Source organism: Pongo abelii, chromosome 1 (genome assembly GCF_028885655.2).
Source record: "Pongo abelii isolate AG06213 chromosome 1, NHGRI_mPonAbe1-v2.0_pri, whole genome shotgun sequence".
Lineage (NCBI taxonomy): Eukaryota > Metazoa > Chordata > Mammalia > Primates > Hominidae > Pongo > Pongo abelii.
Genome location: NC_071985.2, coordinates 201,233,681 through 201,260,087, shown reverse-complemented (window position 1 = coordinate 201,260,087; position 26,407 = coordinate 201,233,681). Strand labels below are relative to the sequence as shown.

The 26,407-nt window shown below is 50.0% G+C and overlaps 2 protein-coding genes and 1 long non-coding RNA gene across 7 annotated transcripts in view; 1 reads left to right on the top strand and 2 right to left on the bottom strand.

The window, feature by feature from the left end:
- HDAC1 (histone deacetylase 1) overlaps positions 1-20,353 on the top strand; it is a 41,795-nt gene extending 21,442 nt beyond the window's left edge. For 2 of the 3 annotated variants that reach the window (XM_024253052.3, NM_001132266.1), the window contains 12 exon segments: positions 3,251-3,368; positions 11,178-11,252; positions 13,670-13,808; positions 14,267-14,408; positions 15,798-15,890; positions 17,313-17,421; positions 17,503-17,643; positions 18,209-18,317; positions 18,406-18,536; positions 18,821-18,973; positions 19,433-19,481; positions 19,749-20,353. In XM_024253052.3, the coding sequence (XP_024108820.1) occupies positions 3,251-3,368; positions 11,178-11,252; positions 13,670-13,808; positions 14,267-14,408; positions 15,798-15,890; positions 17,313-17,421; positions 17,503-17,643; positions 18,209-18,317; positions 18,406-18,536; positions 18,821-18,973; positions 19,433-19,481; positions 19,749-19,776 (1,287 nt within the window). In that variant the 3' untranslated portion in view covers positions 19,777-20,353. 3 annotated transcript variants of the gene reach the window in all.
- On the bottom strand, positions 3,362-18,303 carry LOC129059421 (uncharacterized). Of its 3 annotated transcripts, none has more exons than XR_008525298.1 (5): positions 18,147-18,300; positions 13,906-14,168; positions 11,157-11,501; positions 10,392-10,550; positions 3,362-3,931 (listed from the first exon to the last, which is right to left on the bottom strand). It is a non-coding gene; the product is annotated as an uncharacterized LOC129059421 (long non-coding RNA). The 3 variants fall into 3 exon arrangements; XR_008525296.1 differs by having other exon boundaries at positions 11,157-11,338; XR_008525297.1 differs by lacking the exons at positions 3,362-3,931; positions 10,392-10,550; positions 11,157-11,501 and having other exon boundaries at positions 13,479-14,168; positions 18,147-18,303.
- A 210-nt stretch (positions 20,354-20,563) lies between the features above and the next one.
- Positions 20,564-23,336, bottom strand: MARCKSL1 (MARCKS like 1). The gene is made up of 2 exons (XM_002811119.5): positions 22,682-23,336; positions 20,564-21,828 (listed from the first exon to the last, which is right to left on the bottom strand). Exons 1-2 carry the CDS (start codon positions 22,766-22,768, stop codon positions 21,328-21,330), a joined length of 588 nt encoding a protein of 195 aa, XP_002811165.1. The 5' UTR covers positions 22,769-23,336; the 3' UTR covers positions 20,564-21,327.
- Positions 23,337-26,407: the final 3,071 nt, after the last annotated feature.

Here is a 26,407-nt window from a genome sequence, read left to right as displayed (position 1 = left end):
AAAAGAGAAAAAGACAGGGTCTCACTATGTTGTCCAGGCTAGCCTTGAAGTCCTAGGTTCAAGCGATCCTCCAGAGCTTAGATCTTTAAAAGTTGTTGTAAGAATCATATGAGATAGTGTTTAAAGTGCCTGAAAGAGTGACTGTCACAGAGGAAACAATAAATGTTGGCTGTGCATTGAAAATGCTTTATAAACTACAGAAAATACAGCAGGTTCTCAAATAACATCACTTCCCTCAGCATCATTTAGTTATAACGTTGAGGAGAAAAATAACTGATTCCTGGTGTGGCCACTATCTGTATGGTGTTTGCACAGTCTCCCCATGTCTGTGTAGGTTTTCTCCGGGTACTCCATTTTTCTCCCACATCCCAAAGATGTGCATGTGAGGTGAGTTGGCATGTTTCCATGGTCCTAGTCTGAGCAAGTGTGGATATGGGTGTGAGTGCACCCTGTGATGGAATGGCATCCTGTCCAAGGTTGGTTCCTTGTGCTGAGCTGCAGGACAGGCTCTGGCCACCCTTGGAAATGAATGATTGAATTCAAATTATTGTCAAATAAAAATTCATAAAGTAGACAATAATCATACAGATGCACAACAATAAAAGATGTGATACAGAAACACTCAGCGAGCCTGCCGTATTTGTTATGGTTTGTTTTTGAAGTGCATGATGGTAGAAGGTTCTCCTTGCAATTTTAACTTTGCATACATTTATTACTTGATTTAACCCACCACCACAACCACCACCATCACACACTGATTCACCAAAAATTGGGTAAATAATAATGTATATATTTTTTTGAGACGGGGTCTTGGTCTGTTGCCCAGACTGTAGTGCAGTGGCAAGATCACAGCTCACTGCAGCCTGGACTTCCCTGGGCTCAGGTGATCCTCCCACCTTAGCCTCTTGAGTAGTTGGGACTATAGGCAAGTGCCACCACAGCCGGCTAATTTTTTATATTTTTGTAGAGACAGGGTTTCACCATGTTGCCCAGGCTGGTCTCAAACTCCTGGGTTCAAGTGATCCACCTGCCTCAGCCTCCTGAAGTACTGGGATTTTAGGCATGAGCCACTGCACCCAGCCCAATAATGATCTTACTTATTTTTATAAATATTTCTTAAATATAGGGATATTTCGCCGGGCGCGGTGGCTTATGCCTGTAATCTCAGCACTTTGGGAGGCCAAGGCGGGTGGATCACGAGGTCAGGAGATCGAGACTATCCTGGCTAACATGGTGAAACCCCGTCTCTACTAAATGTACAAAAAATTAGCCGGGCGTGATGGTGGGCGCCTGTAGTCCCAGCTACTTGGGAGGCTGAGGCAGGAGAATGGTGTGAACTCGGGAGACTGAGCTTGCAGTGAGCCGAGATCGCGCCACTGTACTCCAGCCTGGGCGATAGAGCAAGACTCCGTCTCAAAAAAAAAAAAAAAGGGATATTTCACATTTATTTCAGTATTTAATGTTTGAAGTGTTTTGGGTTTTTATTTAGAATTTTAGTGATGTTTTTGTGACAGAAATATGCTGTAGGAGCTTAAGTTCTTGTTTATATCAATTAGCCTATGGTAAAATTGGTTTCTTTATACATTGTTTTGCCTACAGTCACAATTTCCAAGAACCTGTGGATGACATTAAGTGAGGACTTTGTTGTATTGGTAATTAGAGAGGCAAGGGTCATGTTTGAAGAAGACCTACCTTTAAGGGATGGGAGGAAAAGAAAAGAATTTTAAAAAGAGGGAAGGAGGAGTCAGAATGTTGAGATAACCAGGAAATTAGCTTGTCAAGGAAGTGTTAGTGGGGAGGATGTGATCAAAATTGTTGATGTGATGACTTATAAAGGATTTCCCATCTGTTTCAATTGTCATTAGAGACCCTTTTTTCATGAACTCTTGGAGCCATTTTGTCCATAATTTTATAATACATATATATACATATATATTTTTTTAAATTTATTTTTTTGAGAGGGAGTTTCGCCCTTGTTGCCCAGGATGGAGTGCAGTGGCACAATCTCAGCTCGCTGCAACCTCCACCTCCCAGGTTCAAGCGATTCTCCTGTCTCAGCCTCCCGAGTAGTTGGGATTACAGGTGCATGCCACCATGTCCAGCTAATTTTTATATTTTTAGTGGAGACCGGGTTTCATCATATTGGTCAGGCTGGTCTTGAACTTCTAACCTCAGGTGATCCACCCGTCTCGGCCTCCCAAAGTGCTGGGATTACAGGCGTGAGCCACTGCACTTGACCAGTTTTATATAATATTTAATAATAAAAAGTAATAATTTTGTAGGCCAGGCGTGGTGGCTCATGCCTGTAATCCAGCACTTTGGGAGGCTGAGGAGGGCGGATCACCTGAGGTCAGGAGTTCGAGACCTTCCTGACTACCATGGTAAAACCCCATCTGTACTAAAAATACAAAAATTAGCCAGCGTCGTGATGGGCGCCTGTAATCCCAACTATTCGGGAGGCTGAGGCAGGAGAATCGCTTGAACCCGGGAGGCGAAGGTTGCAGTGAGCCGAGATTGTGCCATTGCACTCCAGCCTGGGTGACAGAGTGAGACTCCGCCTCAAAACAAACAAACAAACAAAAACAAAAAACAAAGGTCGGGCGCAGTGGCTCACGCCTGTAATCTCAGCACTTTGGGAGGCTGAGGCAGGCGGATCACAAGGTCAGGAGATCAAGACCATCCTGGCTAACACGGTGAAACCTTGTCTCTACTAAAAATATTAAAAAAATTAGCCGGGCGTGGTGGCGGGCGCCTGTAGTCCCAGCTACTTGGGAGGCTGAGGCAGGAGAATGGCGTGAACCCGGGAGGCAGAGCTTGCAGTGAGCCGAGATCGCGCCACTGTACTCCAGCCTGGGCGACAGAAAGAAAAAAAAAAAGTAATAATTTTGTAAAGCACCTTACAGTTTACAAAGAGATTTAACAACCTCTTCCAGTTCTCTCAACTTCCCTGTGTGGTCCATGTTGTCCCTGTTTCGTAAATGAGGAAATGGAGGTTTAAGAGATAGTAACTTGCCTAAGCAACAGAGAGAGCTTGAGCTGCTCTAGGTCTTCTGATAGTCTGTCTCCTTTGATAATCTTGTTTGTCTAGTTAGATTGTAAATTTCTTGAAGCCTGAATCTAACCAGTTATTTCTTTTTATTCTTTATAGCACCTAGCTCCATGCTGTGCAGGAAATATAAATATTCAAACTAGATTGAGTGGACTGGCCGTGGTCAAAAATAACTTGCCCTTTCTCCCTTCTGCCCTCTAGCGCCCTCACAAAGCCAATGCTGAGGAGATGACCAAGTACCACAGTGATGACTACATTAAATTCTTGCGCTCCATCCGTCCAGATAACATGTCGGAGTACAGCAAGCAGATGCAGAGATGTAAGTCCATTCTGTTCCCTCACACTCTCAAGCCCCCAGCTGCATCTCCCTTTCCACTGTAGAGGCTCGTTCTGCCATCCTCGCACGTCCCATTCAGTGGACACCTGATTTCCCCTACCTCCTAAAGGTGCCAGAGTGCTTTTTCCCCTCAAGTCGGATTTTTCATGTTTCCTGATTTGTAAACGATAGAGGTAGTACTTTTTCTGGTTATGTTCACAACAGTGTCCCAAGAGTACTGTAATTATTGTAGTGGAAAAAGCACTGACCTGGGACAGGGAGACAATACATACAGTAAAATTTAACTCTAACTCTCAGCTGAGTGGGCAAGTCACTTCCCCTCAGATTCTTCTTTTGTAAAGTGGGCTGGGCCACATGATCTCTGATTTCTGTCCAACTGTAACTGTTTTGACTTAGTGGGTATTAATTGAGAATTTAGAGGCCACTCAGGACAGATTCTAGATGGTGTAATCTTTGAGATGAGGTGATTCTGCCCCTGAGACTTCAGAGCAGGTCCCATCTTGGAAGCCACGCTTAGTTTGTAGGAATCGTGGGAATTATTTTAGCTGTGAGGGGAAAAAAAAAGTATTCAAATTTGGGACAAAACTATCATACCTGACTTCCCCCTTGTGTTATTTTAGAAATTATCTCTTAGCACCTAAGACTTCATATAGTGTAACAGCATTGTCCAGAAGAAGTTTTGATTAACTTATGACAGCTTATATGGAAGTGTCAGAAAATATGCGGCACTTGTTTATTGCTGCTGACCACAAGGTAGTCTTACTCCCAAGGAAGAAAGTTATTTATAACTATTATTACAACTAATAATAACTGTACAGTGGTATTGATGGCAGAACCACAGAGACCTTCCTTGAAGCATTAAGCTTCTTTGCTACCGACAACTCCAGGAGCTGCCAGCCGCTGTGAGTGAGATGTTTGCTCTCTGAATTGCAGGGTCTTATTTCCCTCCAAGATGAGGCAAATTCATGCCTTTCCTGTAGATGGTTTTGGAGGTTTCCATAACCCATTTAGGCCAAGGATCAGGCTCTACACTCAGCAGAGGGGGCTCTCACTAGAGGAGCAGCTTGCTATTAAAGTAAGAAAATAAGCTTTCATGTCTTAGTTTGAATCCTTGGTCTCCTAACCCCTCTGGTGTTATTTCCCACCCCCGCCACTTTTTTTTGAGACAGAGTTTCGCTCTTGTTGCCCAGGCTGGAGTGCAATGGGGCGATCTCTGCTCACCACAACCTCCGTCTCCCGGCTTCAAGCGATTATCCTGCCTCAGCCTCCTGAGTAGCTGGGATTACAGGGATGTGCCACCATGCCCAGCTAATTTTGTATTTTTAGGTTTCTCCATGTTAGTCAGGCTGGTCTCGAACTCCCGACCTCAGGTGATCCGCCAGCCTTGGCTTCCCAAAGTGCTGGGATTATAGGCCTGAGCCACCGTGCCTGACCTGTTTTCCCTCTTTAAGAGGAAGACAGGACAGGCACAGCAGTTCATGCCTGTAATCCTAGCACTTTGGGAGCCTAAGGTGGGAGGATTGCTTGAGCCCAGCCAGGAGTTTGAGACCAGCCTGGGCAACATAGTGAGACCCTCATCTCTACAAAAAAATAAAAAAAATAGCTGGGCATGGTGGTGCACACCTGTGGTCCCAGCTACTCAGTAGGCTGAGGAGGGAGGATCTTTTGAGCCTGGAAGGTCGAGGCTGCAGTGAACCATGATTGTACTACTGCACTCCAGCCTGGGCAACAGAGTGAGACCAAAAAAAAAAAAAAAAAAAGACATTAGTGCCTATTTCATAGTGAAGGATGGGGGAATAAGTGAAGATAATAGATTTAAATATAATATAGATTTAAATATAATATATATTTAAATATATTTAAATATAATATATATTTAAATATATTTAAATATAATATATATTTAAATATATTTAAATATATCTACCCTCAGTGAATTGCTTTTGCTATTTTTGCTATTGCATAATCGCTTTTGCTATTATAACTTACTATTTTTATTATTTACAAACTTATCAAGGCAGACAAAATACTGTGCCCTGAGGAGTGCGCAGGTTCTGCTCTGGTGTGCCAATTTTTCCGAATCCAGCATTCTAAAGTTGTACATTAAAAAATTCAGTCTGGCTGGGTGTGGTGGCTTACGCCTGTAATCTCAGCACTTTGGGAGGCCAAGGCAAGCAGATCACCTGGGGTCGGGAGTTTGAGACCAGCCTGGCCAACATAGTGAAACCCCGTCTCTACTAAAAAATACAAAAATTAGCTTGGTTTGGTGGTACATGCCTGTAATCCCAGCTACTCAGGAGGCTGAGGCAGGAGAATTGCTTGAACCCAGGAAGCAGAGGTTGCAGTGAGCTAAGATTGCGCCACTTCACTCCAGCCTGGGCGACAGAGCGAGACTCCATCTCAAAAAAAAAAAAATTCAGTCTGGGCGCCTGTAGTCCCAGCTACTTAGGAGGCTGAAGCAGGAAGATTTCTTGAGCCCAGGAGTTCAAGGCCAGTCTGGGCAATATAGTGAGACCTGGTCTCTAAAAAAAATTTTTCTAATGAAAATAATTAGGCCTCGGATTTTTCTGTCATCAGAAATGGGGGCAGGAAGAATGAGCCTCTCTAAGGACTTCAGAGTACCTCACTGAGTTGATTCGTAGGGTTATGGAGGGCCACAGTAGACAGAGACTTTAGATGTCACTTAACACAGTGCTTTATAACCTGGGGTATCTACCAAGACAGTAATGAGCCCTTTTTAAAAAAAGAATTATTTTTATTTTTATTCTTGTTTTTAGAGATGGGGTCTTGCTTTGTCATCCAGGGTACAGTACAGTGGCAAGATCATAGCTCACTGCAGCCTCAAATTCCTTATTCCTTAACTTGCCCTTTTAGAATATGTACCAATATCTAACCTAGGCGCTGGACATAGTAGCATGCACCTGTAATGCCAGTGCTTTGAAGGGCAAGGCAGGAGGGATAGCTTGAGGCCAGGAGTTCAAGACCAGCCTGGGCAGCATAGTGAGACCCCAACTCTTAAAAAAATAAAAAATTAGTTGTGTATTGTGGCATATGCCTGTGATTCTGGCTACTCAGGAGCCTGAGGCAGGAGGATCCCTTGAGCCCAGTTCAGGGCTGCATTGAGGTATGGTCTCATTTCGCCACCACACTCCAGCCTGGGCAACATAGCAAGAACTCGTCTCAATAAAAAAACAACACACATGGCCAGGCGCGGTGGCTCATGCCTGTAATCCCAGCACTTTGCGAGGCCGAGGTGGGCGGATCACGAGGTCAGGAGATCAAGACACCATCCTGGCTAACACGGTGAAACCCCATCTCCACTAAAAATTTACAAAAAATTAGCCAGGTGTGGTGGCAGGCGCTTGTGGTCCCAGCTACTGGGGAGGCTGAGGCACCAGAATGGTGTGAACCCGACAGGCAGAGCTTGCAGTGAGCTGAGATCACGCCACTGTACTCCAGCCTGGGCGACAGAGTGAGACTCCTTCTCAAAAAGAAAAAAAAAAAAAAAACCACACCACACACACAAAAACATCCCACACACCTAACCTAGGAAGTTATGCTTGTGATAAGATCGAGTAAATCAGGTTTCCTTGCTTGTGGCTGAAATGTAATAAACCCTTTCTGGTCACTTTGAGAGCCTTGACCGGAAGTTCTGACCTAATATTTGGCAAGTGAAAATGGGAACACAAATAAATGCACTTAGGGGGCTTTTGGTGAAAACATGATAAAAGCGATTGGTAAAAAATTGGGAGACATTCTCATCCGTTTTACAGACATGTAAACTTTCCCAGTCACACAGCAAGGTGATGGTAGAATGCAGAATGGAACTCTAGTCCCCCAATTCTGTAGTTTAAAAAATATAGCATATATAAAATATTTTAGACACACAGTCCAGGCAGGGTAGCTCATGCCTGTAATCCCAGCACTTTGGGAGGCTGAGGCAGGTGGATCACTTGAGGCCAGGAGTTTGAGACCAGCCTGGCCAGCATGGTGAAACCCTGTCTCCACCAAAAGTACAAAAATTAGCCATGTGTGGTGGCATATGCCTGTAATCCCAGCTACTCGGGAGGCTGAAGCATGAGAATTGTTTGAACCTGGAGGGCAGAGGTTGCAGTGAGCCAAGATCGCGCCACTGCATTCCAGCCTGGGTGACAGAGCAAGACTCCATCTCAAAAAAAAAAAAAAAAAAACAACAGAAAAAGAAAAACACATATTTTAGACACACACAAAAAGCATCAAAAAATAATATAATGCACTTTGGGAGGCCAAGGCGGGCAGATCACGAGGTCAGGAGATCGAGACCATCCTGGCTAACACAGTGAAACCCCGTCTCTACTAAAAATACAAAAAATTAGCTGGGTGTGGTGGCAGGTGCCTGTAGTCCCAGCTACTTGGGAGGCTGAGGCAGGAGAATGGTGTGAACCCAGGAGGCGGAGCTTGCAGTGAGCTGAGATCGCGCCACTGCGCTCCAGCCTGGGCAACAGAGCGAGACTCCGTCTCAAAAAAAAAAAATAATAATAATAATAATATAACGAACATCCATGTGTGCCCAATACCCAGCCTAAGAAAGAAAACATTACCAATACAGTTGACACCACCTTGGGCATCTTTCCTTGATCACATACCCTTTCTCTCCCACTCCCCCAGCCCCCAACCCCATTACCAGCACTGCCAAGGTATAAGCACTATCCTGAGGTTAGTGTTTAATCTCTCCATCTCTTTGCAATGAGCATTTGACTGCCTTCTCTGCCTACGTCTGCTTCCACCTCTCACCCAGTATTGCTTCCCTTTAGTCTAAAGCTAGCGTGAGAATGAGAAAAGCGTTTATAGCAGAAAGAGAGAAAACCCATAGAAAAGTCTTCCCTAGCCTCACAGATTAGCTCACATGAGTATCTGCTCTTCCGTTTGCCCCCTTTCCATCTCTAATCACATAGCTTATTGACTAGGAATAAAAGGGCTGGTCATTTGAGCCACATGTTGGTTTGGGGCCTGAAGAAAAATTTTTTTTTTTTTTCTCACTTCCAAAACACCCATTCCTTCTCATGGAGGCTCCATATCCCAAATAAGAGTATAAACAAAGCTTTGGAAACGCAGGCAGGCCAAACCCTGTGCAGGAGGAAGTGGCCAGAGAGGGAAATCAGTTGCCAATGGATAAACAGCTGGGGCCCAGGGACCAAAGTTCTTATTTACACAGCCTCCCAGTGTTTACCCAGGAAGTGAGGAAGAGACCCACCCGCTGCACACTCCCTCATGCAGCCATGCTTCCTCAGAGCACTGGCTCTTGGCATCCTCCAAGTTTAGTGCAGAACCAGAGCTGGTAACTCTTGTGGTTATTGTAGATCTTGAGCTTCAGCTGTGTCTTGAGATTTTACCAGCACAATCCAAACTGAGCTCTTCTGCTCTCACCCCAGGGCTGCTCCTTCCTCTACTTTTGGAAATCTTGTTGATAACAGTGGTACAGTAGAAGGCTGGGCAAGAGAATAAGTATGCAGCCCCACACCTCCTGCCTCTGACTTCCTGTAGCTAGCTCATTGATGTCTCAGCAGTTACTTTTTTTTTTTTTTTTTCTGAGATGGAGTCTCGCCCTGTCACCCAGGCTGGAATGCAGGGGTGCAATCTCGGCTCACTGCAACCTCCGCGTTTTCGGTTCAAGCGATTCTCCTGCCTCAGCCTCCCGAGTAGCTGGGATTACAGGCACGTGCCTGGCTAATTTTTGTATTTTTAGAAGAGACGGGGTTTCTCCATGTTGGCCAGGATAGTCTCAAACTCCTGACCTCAAGTGATCCACCTGCCTTGGCCTCCCAAAGTGCTGGGATTACAGGTGTGAGCCACCGTGCCCGGCCAGCAGTTACCTTTTCTGTAAGAGGAGATTTGGAGCTATAAGGTTCCTCTAGGTCTGTGAGTCTACAGCCTCCAGGTGTGCTTTCCTTCCTGTTTTCATTTCATTTGCCTTATTGTTTGCATATGTTTCCACATTATGTACTACTTGGTACTTTTACCCCATTAGGCCCGAAATAACTTTACTCCACTTGTCACTGTGAATGTAGCAGTAAGACACTGGACTACGGGAGTCAAGACACTGGGACCCTGATTCTGGTTCTGCTACTGCCTGGTTTTATAACCTTGGGCAAATCACTTAACTTCTCGGTATCTGTTTGTTCCTCCGCACAGTGGGGTTGATATCTGTCTTGTCCAGCTTATAGAGTTGTTGTGAGGATCAAATGAGGTTGTATATGTGAAAGGACTTGGAAAAGGGCCAGGATATATTTTCACAGGCTTTTAAGACAGACAGACTGGCTGGGCATGGTGGCTTATGCCTGTAATCCCAGCACTTTGGGAGGCCGAGGTGGGCTGATCACAGGGTCAGGAGTTCAAGACCAGCCTGGCCAACATGGTGAAACCCCGTCTCTACTAAGAATGCGGAAATCAGCCAGGTGTGGTGGCGGGTGTAATCCCAGCTACTCGGGAGGCCGAGGCAGGAGAATGGCTTGAAACTGGAGGGTGGAGATTGCAGTGGGCCAAGATCGCTTCACTATACTCCAGCCTGGGCAACAAGAGCAAAACTCCGTCTCAAAAAAAAACCAGACAAACCAAAGCTTGAGGCTTGCATACTGCTTCTGCCATTTACTAACAGCTCACCTCTCTGAACCTGTTTCCCTACTTTTTTTTTTTTTTTTTTTTTTTGAGACAGGGTCTCACTCTTGTCTCGCCCAGGCTGGAGTGCAGTTGCGCGATCTCAGCTCACTGCAATCTCCGCCTCCCGGGTCCAGGTGGTTCTTGTGCCTCAGCCTCCCACGTAGCCGGGATTACAGGCACCTGCCACCACACCTGGCTAATTTTTATGTTTTTGGTAGAGATGGGGTTTCTCCATGTTCCCCAGGCTGGTCTTGAACTCCTGGCCTCAAGTGATCCTCCTGCCTTAGCCTCCCAAAGTGCTGGGATTACAGGTGTGAGCCACTGTGCCAGGCCCTGTTTCCCTACTTATAAGATGGGACCAAACCTTACCTCAGAAGCTTGTGTGAAGATGAATGATCTCGGGTATTTAACGCATGTAGCGCAGTGTCTGGCGCGTTGTAAGTGCGCAGCGAACGACAGTTCTCTGAGTCTCTGTTCTTGCCCCTTGTTTGTCAGCTGGCGTGAGGTCCAGAGGATAAGTTTTTCTCCCTCAAGAAACGAACCAACATTTTCCAAGTTGCTAACTGCTTCTCCATATTAGATTTTTGTTAATTTTCTGACCAGTGGATGAGGTGGGATATCAGTTTTGCTTGTTATAGATAATGGGCTAAGACCAGGTATGATGGCACATGCCTATTGGGAGGCCAAGGCAAGAAGACTGCATGAGGCCTAGGGAACATAGTGAGACTCTGTCTCTAAAAAAAAAAAAAAAAAAAAAAAAATATATATATATATATATATATATATATATATATATATATTAGCTGGGTATAGTGGCATGCACCTGTAGTCCAAAGTACTTGGGAGACTGAGGTGGAAGGATTGCTTGAGCCCAGGAGGTGAGGGTCAAAGCTGCTACACGTGAGCCATGTTTGCACCACTGCACTCCAGCCTGGGCAACAGAGCAAGCCCCTGGCTCTAAAAAAGAAAAAAACCTAATGGGCTAAAGCTCAAAGATGTTAAACAACTTGATGCAGTCATACAGCCAGGAAGTAGTAGAGCCTGGACTAGAACCCACACCTCCTGAATTTAAATTCTGTGTTTTTTTCCATCAACTCATAAATATGTAAACTAAAGGAAATTGTGGAAACTAACCTTTTGCTTATTTCTTTCAAGTCAACGTTGGTGAGGACTGTCCAGTATTCGATGGCCTGTTTGAGTTCTGTCAGTTGTCTACTGGTGGTTCTGTGGGTAAGGAATATTCATCTTCTCCCCAGGGGTAGACTGGGTTGTTCTAGTGAGGTCTGCCTTTTAGGCTGCTATCCTAGTTGGCTGATCTGAAACCATGTAGAAAGGTCCTGTGGTTTTTACTTAAGTCTTTCAAATGGCTGGTGTAGTGTCTCACACCTGTAATCCCAGCACTTTGAGAGGCTGAGGAGGAGGATTGCTTGAGCTCAGGAGTTCAAGACCAGCCCAGGCAACATAGTGAGACCCTCCTCTCTATAAAAAAATAAAATAAGTAAAAACAATTAGCCGGGCATGGTGGCTCGTGCCTGTAGTCCCAGCTACTCAGGAGTCTGAGGCTTAAACCCAGTAGGTTGAGGCTGCAGTGAGTCGTGGTCACACCACTACACTCTAGCCTGGGCAACAAAGCAAGACCCTACTTCCAAAAAAAAAAAAAAAGTTTAAAAAGCCTCTAAAATGTCCTTCTGGTTCAGTCCCAGCCCAGGTTCAATCTCTGACATGGTACTGACAGGTGTCCTTGACTGTCCTCTTCTGCTAAGAGATCTTATGTACAGGAGTTCCCCGCAGACCTCCTGGGGTTGTTAAGATGCTGTACATAAAAGCAATTTGTGAACTGCAAAGTGCTATAAAAATGGAAGTGTCATCATCTGTGAATCTGTCCTATGAAAAAGTATGGTAATTACCTTTAGAGGTCAGAAATACTCCCCACGTATCTCCCACTTCCATTTGCAACTTTTGGGTTATCTCCAGGATTACTCTAAACACTTTCTTAACAAATATTTATTTTCCTGTGATCCCCCACCAATATAATCATTGTGTCCACCCCCGCTGCCCCACCAATATAATCACAGAAAACAAAGAAGTGCACAGAAAAAAACAATCACCCACAGTCACAGGGTTGGTGGGTAACCTCTGTTACCATGTTGGTGTTTGTATGGTCATTCTTTTGTGTGTGTTTTTATATCTGTATCATACATATACAATATCTATATTTTACAAAAGTGGGTTATATACATATCACATATATATGGTTTTATGCCTGCATTTCCTACTTAACGAAATTGTCTGTAGTTTTCCGCAGCTTGCTTTCTTGTGGCTCTGTGATTATTCCATGTTGTGGATTTACTTGAGTTGATATAATCTGTCCCTCTTCTTGATAATTTGGATCAATCTGTGCTTTTATTGCTGTTAAAATCAACACTGCAGCCGGACACGGTGGCGCATGCCTGTAATCTCAGCACTTTGGGAGGCTGAAGAGGGTGGATCACCTGAGGTCAGGAGTTCGAGACCAGCCTGACCAACATGGTGAAACCCCCTCTCTACTAAAAAATACAAAAATTAGCCGGGCGTGGTGGTGTGTGCCTATAATCCCAGCTACTTGGGAGGCTGAGGCAGGAGAATTGCTTGAACCTGGGAGGCGGAGGTTGCAGTGAGCCGAGATCGCGCCACTGCACTTCAGCCTGGGTGACAGAGTGAGACTTCATCTCAAAAAACAACAACAACAACAAATTAACACTGCCACAAATGCACTTGCACACATGGGTGTGTATTTCTCTTTTACTTCTTCTGGGACCTATTTGTGCTAGTGCTTTTTGACCTAGTGTATCAGCACTATCTTTGGTAATTTTTCTTTTTCTTTTTTTTTGAAATAGAGTCTCCCTCCATCACCCAGGCTGGAGTGCAGTGGCGTGATCTTGGCTCACTGCAACCTCCGCCTCCTGGGTTCAAGCGATTCTCCTGCCTCAGCCTATCCAGATAGCTGGGACTACAAGTGTATGTCACCACGCCCAGCTAAATTTTTTCGTATTTTTTGTAGAGACGAGGTTTCACCATGTTGGCCAGGCTGGTATCGAACTCTTGACCTCAGGTGATCTGCCCGCCTCGGCCTCCCAAAGTTCTGGGATTACAGGTGTGAGCCACCACACACGGCCTATCTTTGGTATTTTTTCAAAGTTCCTTGACCATGAGCCATAGTAAGAAATAAATTTACACATGCAATCCAGGATACATATAACACATATGCATGCATGCACACACTCACTCACTCTGAAGCCAGAGTTTTACAAAAGAGCGGTTACCCTTACTGTTACTCTGATATTTTTTTCTATGCTATTTCATTAAAAAAAAAAATATATATATATATATATACACACACACACACACACTAATCATGATGCACTAAATCAATTTTAAGGCCTGCTAATGGGTTACTACCCTCAGTTTGGAAAATCGTTTTTTAAGAGTAGCCAGTATCATGTTTATTCCCTGCTGGAGTAGGGTGGGAGAGAGGGGACTGGTCTATGAATTGTACAATACAGCTGTTGAATAGGCAGGTCTTAACCTCTCACTAGGTTCCCTGGGCTTCTTGGAGGAAGGGGAGAGTGGCTTAGTAATGGGCTTATGTCCTCTCTTCTCATGCCCAGCAAGTGCTGTGAAACTTAATAAGCAGCAGACGGACATCGCTGTGAATTGGGCTGGGGGCCTGCACCATGCAAAGAAGTCCGAGGCATCTGGCTTCTGTTACGTCAATGATATCGTCTTGGCCATCCTGGAACTGCTAAAGTATGCCTGCCTGGCCTTGTCTCTTGGAAGAGCACCTTAGGCCAGGTTCCCATTTCCCTCCCCCGCTGGGCTTGCCTCCCTAGTTTGCTTTTCCTACCGATGTGCTGGCTAGGATGTGCTCGGTGAGTGTCTCTGGCCATCATCTCCTTGACGGGGTCTTGGTTTGATCTGAGCCACGGCATGATCAGGGGCAGGTGCTGCTCAGATCCTGCCTCCAGAGTGTCCCTGTGTGGCTGGAGTTGACCCTGGCTGTAGAGTAGGAAGATCGGACTTGGTCGGCTTGGTCAGGCCTCTGGAGACACCCGGCCGCTCTTCCACCTTCCTTCAGCCAGTTTCCACGTCTCTGGTGCTTAGAGATACCTGAGGGAGGCAGCCAGCCCGGTAAGCTGGGAGCTGGCGCCCTTGGCGCGTCCCATCCCCAAAGAGCTCCCAGACCCCTGACCCCCTTCTGATCCTAGGTATCACCAGAGGGTGCTGTATATTGACATTGATATTCACCATGGTGACGGCGTGGAAGAGGCCTTCTATACCACGGACCGGGTCATGACTGTGTCCTTTCATAAGTATGGAGAGTACTTCCCAGGAACTGGGGACCTACGGGTGAGAACGCCCTTTAGGAGCCAACCAGCTCACCCTCAGCTGGCAGCTCTACTTCTCTTTCCTATCTCATGCCACTAAAAACTGCTTCCTGCCTCCTGCCAATCAGAATACCACATCCCAATCTGAAGCACTTGCCCTGATCTCTTTCCCTTCCTTATTCTGGAGGAAGGGAATGATAGGACATAAAGGGCCAGAGAAAGAAGAGGGGTCTCCTGACTCACTGTACTTTCCTCCTGGCCACAGCTGGGTTGCATCACACTATTCTTATGTCTCATAAGCCTTGAGTTTGGGGGTAGGAATTGGGACTCTGAAGGACATCTCAAGTGTTCTTCATGTTTTTGGGTCACTTTCCCCTTTAGCCTTTTGACTGAAAACTATGGACTCTCTCTCCAGAAAAGTACATGAGGTTTTACATCTGATATAGAATAGTTAATAGACAAGTCCCCTTACTGAAGCCCATCCGTGAATCTTAGGATAAGAATCCTTGGAAGCTACTTCCTTGAACTGTTCCATCTGCTTCTATTAGCATGAATGCGGTGAAATCAGCTGCTTTGCCATGCCCAGTGGCCCTTGGGTAAAAAAGTGGCACTAATTCAGTTGTTTGCCACGGCAAGCATTAGAATAAATGAGCATTCACTTTTTTTTTTTTTTTTGAGACAGTCTTTCTCTGTCGCCCAGCCTGGAGTGCAGTGGCGTGATCTCGGCTCACTGCAGCCTCCGCCTCCCGCCTCCAGGCGATCTTGTGCCTCAGCCTCCGAATAGCTGGGATTTAGCTGGGATTATAAGTGCGTGCAACTATGCCCGGCTAATTTTTGTATTTTTAAAAGAGATGGGGTTTTGCCATGTTGGCCAGGCTAGTCTCGAACTCCTGACCTCAAGTTATTCACCCTCCTCAGCCTCCCAAAGTGCTGGACTTAAATAGGTGCACTCACTATTGAGGTTACTGGGAAGGACTTTCTTACCTCTCTCCTTCCCTCCACAACACCCTAGAGAGGGAGCATGGGGGAAGAGGAGTGAGCATTAGAGCTCTCTGGAGTGGAAAGGGTTGTCAAGGGTGGCTGTCACTTCCGTGACCCACCTGCCAGCCAGCTCTAACCCAATCCCAAGGTAGAAATCTTGTGCTATAGGGTAGGATATTCAATCTCTGGTCCCATCAACAGCTCTCAGCCTGGGTGTAGGCTTAATGCTATGTCCAGAGATGATTTGCCAGTGAAGCTAGATTTGCCAGTGAAGAGAATGGTACTAACAAGGTACCCATGTTCTGTCCTGGCCCACATCATGGGCCTAGCTTGTCTCTCTTGAACCTCTTCCTTTATCCCTCCAGCCCCTATCCTTGACCTTCCTTCAAGCTTCATCCTTCAGTTTTACTTTAATGGCCTTTTTAATTAGGATATCGGGGCTGGCAAAGGCAAGTATTATGCTGTTAACTACCCACTCCGAGACGGGATTGATGACGAGTCCTATGAGGCCATTTTCAAGCCGGTAAGTGGCTTTATCCACCCCTTGGGCTACAAACAGGGGATTGGTCGGCGGTGGAAGGGAGCAAAGCACCCCTACCATACCTCAGGAATCTCTCCTTACTAAAGCTGGTGGGGAGATAGAAGTGTTTGAACCCTGGATTGCTGTGTGGTCAGTTAGGGGAACAAACACCCATATTTGTTGGTTCCTTCTATGGGTCAGGTGTTCTGCTGGATACAAAAATATCTAAGACATGATCTTTGCCCTCATGGACTATGGTGGGGAAGGTAGGCACATACCCAGTAGTCTATGATTAGTACTGTTTTTGTATCTCCGTTTCTTTGGGCTGCTGGGAGATTATTGTGTTCTTTCGGTAGTGGTAGGTCTCGTTGGTTTTTTGTGTTCCTCATTGCCTTACATTGATGTCTGCACATTTGAAGAAGTAGGGACTTACACTCCAGTCTTTGCAGACTGGCTTTGTCTGGGAAAGCCCTTCACCAGTCAGCCCATCCAGAGATTCTGGAAAGGCGGTCTGGCATGTTCCATGGGCAGGCTGGCCTAGTGCCTGTGTTTTTAAGGGATGATCAGAGGAATGAGAGACAAACTACTGCCTGGGCTGGCAGGAGGGTAGCCAGGGATGATTTCACAGAGGTGCTGATGTTTAAGCTGGACTTTGAAAAACGAGGAGGTGCCCGTGTGAAGAAGGAGGTGACGGCAGTAAGGGTGGCATTTAGTAGAAGGAACAGCACCAGCAGAAGTGCAGAGGTGCCAGTGTGGCAGCATGTAGGCCAGTGTGGTGTATGGGAGGAGTGCTGAAGGAGGCGGTGGGAAGTGTATGCTGGGCTCAGTATTTCAAAGGGAGCCTTGAATGCCATGCCAAGGAGTTAAATCTTCACTTACAAACAGTAAGAAACTGCTTAACCTAATAAGGTCAGGTAGTCATTCAGCAAACACTGACTGCTCACTATGTGCCTAGTATTTAATAAGGGCTACAGAAGTGGGAGTTGCGGTCTCGGTCTCAGTAATGTAAGACTCTGCTTGTGAGAATAAGATAAACTAAAAGTGCTTGCTCATAATGTAAGGCTTCAAGTCTATAAGACCGAATGAGTAGAGTAGATGCAGCTAAAGGTCAGGAAGGCTTCCTGGAGGAAGTGGCACTAGAGCTTGGGCAACAGAAGAAGAGACTTAGGGAGTTGACAGGGAGGCCATTCTAGGTTCAGTGTTACTAGAGTGTTAGAAGGGTCTTAGAGAACTTTTTAAATTGGAAAATTGAAATCCCAAGTGGGCAAGCAAGAGCTCCAGCCTAGCACTCCCTTTTCTCTCTCACGTAGCATGAGGGAGAGTGGAAAGGTAGGAGTGGGTGGGAAAGTGTTGCACCCAGCCTTTCCACCCCAAACCTCGTACTGCTTTCCTGAGGTTGGTGGTGACCAGGATGTATCATTTTAGGTCATGTCGAAAGTAATGGAGATGTTCCAGCCTAGTGCGGTGGTCTTACAGTGTGGCTCCGACTCCCTATCTGGGGATCGGTTAGGTTGCTTCAATCTAACTATCAAAGGTGAGACCAGGTAGCATAAGGATGGGTGGGCGGGGTCCTGCTTGGTGCTCCTGTAACTCAGCACCCCTTCTCTCACCAAAGGGCACGCCAAGTGTGTGGAATTTGTCAAGAGCTTTAACCTGCCTATGCTGATGCTGGGAGGCGGTGGTTACACCATTCGTAATGTTGCCCGGTGCTGGACGTACGAGACAGCTGTGGCCCTGGATACGGAGATCCCTAATGGTAATAGCTGCAGGGCCAGGTTTGGCTGGGCTGGGTGGGAGCTGGAGCTCATCTGTCCTTAAGTTTATAACCCCTTCCCCGTTGGTCATATGACCGCTCCTCTTCTGATACTAGTCACTGAGGCTCCTGCCTGTCCTCTTGTGATCAGCAGACCATAACCATCACTTTTTCCCTAGTCCTTTTTAGCTCTCTCCCCTCTCCCTCCTGCTTTTGGTCTGGACAAAGTTCTCAGTGGTAATTTACAGCTTTGGAATTTCTACTCTGTAGAGTAACTGGAGTAGCGAGTGAAGGGAGCGCTCATGATGAGCATGGCCTCAAGTGTCCTAAACCAGGGACATGGGCCTTCTCTTAGCGACATATACATCACTGGTATAGACATAGGAGAGTGATGTTAAAAAGATGGAAATCCCATAGGTACCCGTGTCTCACAGTGTCTTGGAGGCATTCTCCTCTGTTTGGATAAATGGGCCCAGAGAAACCTACAAATGCTTTAGGGTGCTTACGTGCAAATGGTTAGGGTGTGGTGGCCAGGTCTCTTGACGGTCTTCTCTCCTGCCCCAATCAGAGCTTCCATACAACGACTACTTTGAATATTTTGGACCAGATTTCAAGCTCCACATCAGTCCTTCCAACATGACCAACCAGAACACGAATGAGTACCTGGAGAAGATCAAGTGAGTATATCCTCCGGCCACCCCTTGGTTGAACATTCCTGACTTTGTCCCTGACCAGAGCCCTGCTACTCTCTCCCATTGGCCACAGACAGCGACTGTTTGAGAACCTTAGAATGCTGCCGCACGCACCCGGGGTCCAAATGCAGGCGATTCCTGAGGACGCCATCCCTGAGGAGAGTGGCGATGAGGACGAAGAAGACCCTGACAAGCGCATCTCGAGTAAGACTAGACCTAGAACCCTATGCCTTCCATTCAATAGGTAGCTCCCACTTCCACCACCATTTCTGGCTGCACAGTCCCTCCAAGCTCCCCACCTATAGAGAAATCTGTTTTCGAGTTCCAGTGCCTGTAGGAACAGGTTAGGGAGCCCGAGTTCCTCCCTCTTCTCTGGTTCCCTTTCCCTTGGTGTCTCTTGGAGGACACACAGGGAAGCACTGGGCATAGATGCTGAGCTAGATCAGCACCCGCCTGCCCTCTCACCCATGCTTCCCACTCCCTCCCAGTCTGCTCCTCTGACAAACGAATTGCCTGTGAGGAAGAGTTCTCCGATTCTGAAGAGGAGGGAGAAGGGGGCCGCAAGAACTCTTCCAACTTCAAAAAAGCCAAGAGAGTCAAAACAGAGGATGAAAAAGAGAAAGACCCAGAGGAGAAGAAAGGTGGGTTTGGGTTCAGCCGGGACTTGGGTCTTGAGCCTGAGAGGATGAATCTATGTAGGGCAGTGGGAGGAGGGAGTGACTCAGGCCCTGCCAGCTCCTGTGGGGCTCTTCCTCAGTTCCTTGAGCCTTTCAATGGCTCCCAGAAGTGGCAGGGCCCACAAAACAATGAACCTCTACTGCCCAAGCACAGCCCTCACATACCACCCAAGCCCTTTTCCCAGCACTGCACCCCAGTTTCCCAGGGGGCTGCCTCCACCCACCAGGTTCTGGCTGTAGCAGGCTGGGAAACCGGTCCAACCTGTTCTCAACAGGGCTCACTGGGAGGACCAAGGATGGGCTTTTCTCTGTTGTATGTCCAGTGAGCTGTAGTGTTGGGGAAGGGGTCTCAGGGTAAATGAAGACCTCATGGGTCTTCGCAGAGGTGCTGCCCTTGGCCATCCCTGTACTCTTGTGTTCTAGAACTCACAGAAGAGGAGAAAACCAAGGACGAGAAGCCAGAAGCCAAAGGGTGAGGAAGGAGCTGCCTGCGGCCATCTCCCTGGCATTGGAGCACCAGCCCCTTTGTCCCACCACTCTGAGGAAAGGCACAGGGACAGCTGGTCCAGCTTACAAAGGCCTCTTTCAGGGACCAGTCTGTCTGGCTCTGCAGTTCTAGGCAGAGCTAGGAGCCCCAGCCCCCAGTAGTCACCTGGGATCCTGTGGAAGTCACTGTCTGCACTTTTGCCCCGAGGCTCTGGGCTGGGTCATCTCATGCCAGTCTCTGCTCTCTCCACAGGGTCAAGGAGGAGGTCAAGTTGGCCTGAATGGACCTCTCCAGCTCTGGCTTCCTGCCGAGTCCCTCACGTTTCTTCCCCAACCCCTCAGATTTTATATTTTCTATTTCTCTGTGTATTTATATAAAAATTTATTAAATATAAATATCCCCAGGGACAGAAATCAAGGCCCTGAGCCCAGGGCAGCTGTGCTGGGTGAGCTCTTCCAGGAGCTGCCTTGCCACCCATTCTTCCCCAGTTCTTAACTTTGAACCATAAAGGGTGCCAGGTCTGGGTGAAAGGGATACTTTTATGCAGCCATAAGACAAAATCCTGAAATGCCAAGTGCCTGCTTAGTAGCTTTGGAAAGGTGCCCTTATTGAACATTCTAGAAGGGGTGGCTGGGTCTTCAAGGATCTCCTGTTCTTTTCAGGCTCCTGAGGTAACATCAGCCATTTTTAGATTGGTTCTGTTTTCGTACCTTCCCACTGGCCTCAAGTGAGCCAAGAAACACTGCCTGCCCTCTGTCTTCTAATTCTGCAGGTGGAGGTTGCTAGTCTAGTTTCCTTTTTGAGATACTATTTTCATTTTTGTGAGCCTCTTTGTAATAAAATGGTACATTTCTATATCCTCCTGAGCTTGTTTCCTGTGTCCCTGGGTTGGTTTCAACTCTACTTTCCTGCACTTCTGGTGTCCATGAGTATTGGGGCAACCCCCTGAACAAGAAAACCCCATAAACTTACCTGCCTGCCTTAACTCCTCCCTTGAGGTTTGAGGTGAACTACTTTTCACCAATCTTCTCACCCTACCCCCAGAAGACCACTCATTAAAGCACCACTAAAGGGACAACATTTATTCCTTTTCCAAATGTTACAGTAAAACCAGGTGGAAGAGAATGGTTTTAGCAGTTAGAAAAAAAAAAAAAAAAGTACAAATCTGGGGTTTGGCCATTAAAAGTTATTTACAACAGTGGGAGAAAAAAAGACAACAAGAAGTTGTTTCACATTACAGACCTCCCCCCACCCCAAAGCCTAATACTTGCTTACCAAGTCAAAAAAGAGACACAGTTGATTCACAAGCTGGAGGTTTGAACTTGAGTAAGACATTTATAAAAACCTAGACGGGGCAGTGTCCTCCCCAGCCCAGGTGCCACTAGGCACAGCACAAGAGACTAAAAACAACAGGGGAAGGCTGGACACTCAAGGTTTGGGAGTATAAGCACCCCACTTCTGGCTCAGGGATTTGGGGAGTAGGGTAAACAAAACCTACTTGGAAAAGAATTGGGGAAGAAAACCAACAACTGCCTTATGCAGGGGTGGGGACAGGGAAGGAGGTAGGGCCAGGGACAGGAGCATTTCACATCACTAACCTAACTTGGGAAGCTGTAAGGGACCATCTTCAACTGGCCTTAAGAGGAGAACCAGATGGCTGATGGGAGAATCCACAGGAGGGAGAGGAGGAAAGGGAACGTGGCTGGGAGGAGGCAATAGCCCCTTCCTTTCTGGGCACAGGAAGGCAGCCAGGGCACCAGGTCCAGGCAGTGACCTCACAAGGACAGCACAGTTTTTGCAGCTTAGAGATCACCCACCTGCCCCCACCTAGCTACTCATTCTGCTCAGCGCTGGCTGGTGGAGGGCCACTCTCCGGCCCCGAGGGAGTGGATGGCTCTGTAGCCTGGGGCCCTGCCTCTTCTTCTGAGGCTGCACTAGCCTCTGCCCCCTTGGCCTGGGGTTCCTGGCTCTCAGGGGTGGCTGCGGCCTTCCCTTCCTGAGCAGTGCCCTCGTCGCTGCAGGCACCGATCTCCCCCTGCTCCTGCTCTTCCTCTGTGGGTGAGGAGGCAGAAGAATCACCCCCACCCTCCTTCCGATTTCTCTTGAAGGACAGGCCGCTCAATTTGAAAGGCTTCTTGAAAGAGAATTTCTTCTTCTTCTTGGGGGTCTCCTTGGGGGGGACCTCCCCCTTGGCCTCAGCACCCTGGCTAGGGGGTGCTGGCTCGATGGCATCGCCAGTGGCCCCGGCTGCCTCATCTGTTCCGTTCACGGGGGGCGACTCCCCTTCACCCTTGGGGGATAAGTCTCCATTGCTTTTCACGTGGCCATTCTCCTGCAGGGCAGAGGGGATAGCAATGAGGGCAGGAGCTCCCCCTCCCCCAGCCCGCTTCTGATCCCTTCTAGAGGAGGGGGTCCCCGATTCGATTCTACCGCAACCCTAAAGTCTGGCTTAAGCCTCACCCACACCCAGGATCCCGTCAAACATGTCTCTCTCGCCCCTCACGGGCGCGCGGGGACCGAGCGCGCAGAGGGCGCGACCGGCAGGAGGCGCTGGGGTCCCGTGGCCCCCACCCCCGTCCCCCGTCCCCCGGGGCGCGCTCTCTATTCCGCGCGGAACCGCTCCGGATCTGCTGTGCGGATCCCGGGCAGGCGGGCGAGCTGCTCTAGGCGACACTGGGCGGGAAGCCGCCCCGGGGCGCTGTCTCTCTGCACCTGGACGGCCTATTTTCCCAGCCTCCCGCTTTGTGTAAGTGGCCCCCACCCACCCCAGGCTGTCCCACATCTCGGCTCCCCCTTAAAAAAAAAAAAAAGACCGTGGGCCACCGAGGTCGGGTCTGAGGGTGGAGTGCGCTCCCCGCCGGGCCCCAGCTCCGCGGCCCCCGGGCGCCCCCTTGGCGTGGCCCAGCAGTGCCTTTGTTCCCTGCGCGGCACTCGGGGCGGCCGGGGGGCAGCGCCGGGGGCCGGGGCCGCGAACAAAGAAGGCGGCGGGGCCCGGCCGGCGCCCCCTCCCCGCCCCTCCCCTCGCTTTGCCCGCGGGGGCTGCGGCGCCGAGAACAAAGGGACCGGGCGGGGGAGGGGGCGCCGCGTGTCCCGGGCCGGACAAAGCGCGCGGCCCCGGCCCCGGGCCCTAGAAGGGGCGAGGTGCGAGAGGAGGGGCTGGGGCCGGCCGGGCCAAGCGTACCCACCTGGCCGTTGGCCTTCGCGGGGGAAGCGCCTGCTGCCTCCTCGGCGGTCACGTCGCCCCGGGGAGCCTTGGAGCTCTGGCTGCCCATGATGGGGGTCTGCTGGGGGGCGCTCGGAGCCGCCCCGGGCTCGCGCCGCAGGGGATAGTACGGCGGGGTCGGCCCGGCCGGCGGAGGGGTGGGGCTGGCGCCCGAGGGGGAGGGGTGCCGGGGGAAGCCGAGCTGCACCTCCGCTCCGCGGCCGACCCGCTAACTGCGCCCGCCGCCGCTCCGCTCCGCGCCAGAATGCCGCCCGCCGACCGCCGAGCTGCCTATATATAAGCGCCCGGAGCTCGGGGCGGGGCCGGACATTTAAATGCGCGCCCAATCGAGGGGCGGAGGCGGGGTTGGCTCGCAGGCCTCACTTGCGCAGCAGGCGACGCTGGCGGTCGGGTACCCTCCACCCCACCCGAATCCCAGGGGCAGGTAGAGTCCGGTGTGGGCAGGAGCGAGGCCGGTCCTCCCGCGAGCTGGGCGGGGCGGGGCGGGGCTGGGGGCCTAGAGGAAGGAGACGGGCAGTCATTCCATCCTCTCCGCTCCACCTCTCCGTTGGGTGCCCCCGCAGCCTGGAGCGGCCCCCAACGCCTTGATCCTGCAGCCGCTGTGAGTCTCCTGCTTGAACCCTTCGAAGGGCTCACACGACCAGACTCGTCAGATGACTGGTCCTGAATTATACTCTAGAAATGTGGTCATAGAAGCCGCAGGGCCCCTGCGCTGGGCTCGGCACCCGCTCCCGCCTGGACAGCGGTCAGAGGTCCCTCCCACGTCCCTGCCTGCCTGCCGTGGTCAGCCGGGGAGCGAAGGGCTCTGACTTGCCTCGGGGTCACTCTGGTCAGACTAGTGAGGCCTTTCCCTCATTCCTCCTTTCAGTCCCTTGGTGGCCAGTCATTCTGAGTGGGGACAGACAGATTCGCCTTCAGCCCCTCCTGCCCTCAGCCTGGACCCACTGCAAAGTCCCACGTGGGGGACTTTGTGACCTTGAAGGGCATCTCCATCCCCGTTGAAAGGCCAAGGCTCAGAGGCATTGACAACCTGTCTGACTTGGCTCTGGTCCTTCCTCTTTACCTCCACACACAACTCTGCTCCCCTACATCAGGGTGCCCCAGGCCAGCAGAGGAACCCCAGCTGGGGACTCAACAAACCTCAAAACACCCCAGTTTCTGAAGGGGAGGGATAGGATGCCACCAAGGATCCCTCCAAGGGACAGCTCCTTCAGGACAGCCCTCAAAGCTGCCCAGCCCAGCTTCCCACCCTGCCTGAGAGCAAGGGAGCCTGGAGGTGCTCTGGGCTGGAGACTCCCTAGCTCTGGTCCTCTGCCACCTCTCCTTCTGCTGGCCTGGATAGGCTGGTGGGAACCCCAGAGTCCTGGCCGGCCCCGGATGTTTGTGTCCGGCTGCCAGCCCTCAGCCCCCAGGAAGAAAGGGATGGGGACTGGAAGGAAGCAAAGTGTTGCAAATACAAGGCTGTGTCCCAGCCAGCTCAGCAAGTCCCTCCCCTCCCTCCTACGGTGAAGCCTCCTGGGAGGCCTGAGGCTGTGAAGTGTGGAGACACCCCAGGGCCTGAGAAATTGGGAACTCCCCAGAGATCTGACCACAGAGGGGCAGGGAGGGCTGAGGTGGCTTCTACATTCTGCACTCACTCCTGTATCCTCCATCCCCACCCCCACCCTGAGACTACAGAATACCCTCAGCTATCTCAGCTTCACTCACCCCCCACCCCCGCCCCATTTCACAGACTGGGACCCTGAGGTTCAGGAAGAGAAAGTGACATGCCCAAGGGCACACAGCAGCTACCAGTAGCTGAGGGTGAGAAAAGGCTTGGAGAGATTTGATAACATGGGCCAAGGGCTGTAAGGAATCCCCTGGCAGAATTTTCTGTTGAGATCTGGGGCTGCCTGGTCAGAGTGGGAGGCAAGGGCTAGCTTTGGGACGGGAAGAGGCACTGTGCCCCCACTGCAGCTCACTGAAAGTACCGTGACTTCTCCACAGCTTGCCACTAAGGGAAGGATGTCATGACCTGCTCTCTGTCTCAGCCACAATAGGGAACCCACAATGCTGCCAGGCGCTGCCCGCACCAGCTGGCTGGGCTCAGATGGAGGGAGGGTGTGTGTCTTGGAGGGGTTGGGGTCAGAGGTTAAGAGCAGAACCTAAGGCTTCTGATCCCCAGGCACTGCCTCGCGGGGATGAGAGGCAAATCTTCCCAAGGATCCCAGGAGGAGCATCGAAGAGCATCAGGGTGAAAGACCCCGAGTCCCCAGAGCTCCAGAGGGAGACTGGTCCTCAGGGGATGCCCTGCATCCCCACCAGACATCCCAGGAGGCTGAGGAGGGGGCGCCTGGGAGCCTGATCCCTCAGCAAATCCAGGTCCCAGCAGAATCTGACTTCTGGCAGAGGCAAGAGGTTTAGGATGGTTCAGGGTGGGGGTGGGAGGTTACAGCAGCCCCACGGCCTCCTCGGTCCACACTGCGGCTCCTTCCTCCCCAGCTGCTGCCAACCCAGACAATGCGCCCATTGTTCTGCGTCTCCGGGAGCCTGTGTGCAACTGCGTGTATCTGTTTCTCTCTGTGTGTGACTGTGTGTATTGCTCTGTGTCTGTGTGTGTGAGACTTTCTGGCTGTGTGTGTGTGTGCGCGTGTGCCCAAGTGTGCACGTTTGTGGTTGCGTGCGTCTGGATCTTTGTTTGGCCCTGTATATTCAAGGGTGAAGGAGAGAGCCTGGTGATCCTGGTAACTGAGACTTGCTGGGTATGTGCCTGCCCTTCCTTGAGACTGTTGGTGACTGTGTCTGACTGGGTGTGAAACCGTAAGTGTGTGGCTGTATGACAGAACATCGATGGGCCGGGCGTGGTGGCTCTCGCCTGTCATCCCAGTGCTTTGGGAGGCTGGGGCGGGAAGATTGCTTAAGCCCAGAGTTCGGGAATATCTGAGTGTGTGGAGCAAAGAGCAGCTCCTTTATGTCTGGGTGAGTGTTCCTGTGGCGGGGTGGGGAGGGGGCTGTGTGTGCCTCAGTGTGTCACTGAGGCTGTGGCTGTGGTGGTTAGAACCTTTGAGATGTGGGCGTTTGCCAGGATGGAGTGACAGGGAAAGGAGGAATGAGAAGGACAGGGTGACACTGGGATGGATGGGGGAAGGGAAGCTGCAGAGACCAGAGACCCCACGTTCATACAACTCCTCATCTGTCCCAGTTCTCCTAGTAAGGGCTCTGGCCCTGGCCCTGGCCTGAGATGCTCCTGGCCCCACCATGAATCGGGCACGGACAGCAGGGGATGAATTTCCCTGGCAGGCAACCTGGGGCCTCTGGAGAGACGCGGGGCAGGGGTGAAGATGGGAGGGGGCAGCAGAAACCAATGCCCCATGAAGGAGGTTGGGGGAAACTTTAAGGCCTGTCAGGCCCCGGAGCCTTGTGTTGAGGACTGGATTAGATGCCAGGGGAGGTGTGAATGGGCAATCTGTAGTCAGAGATAGAGGCGTGGGCCTTCCTAGCGGAGGGAACGGCATATGTAAAGGCCTTGAGATGGGAAGAGACATCATCAGAGGTCCCAACGGAGGCCCTAGGGAACGGCGACTTGGCACAGCCCCAGTCCCCATCTCCTTCTGGGAAGCATCAGCTGGACCTGGAGACCTCGGTTCTTGCCCCAGGCTGGGCACTTCTTGCTGTCACCATCAGTCAGTCCTCTCTCCTTTTTGGCCTC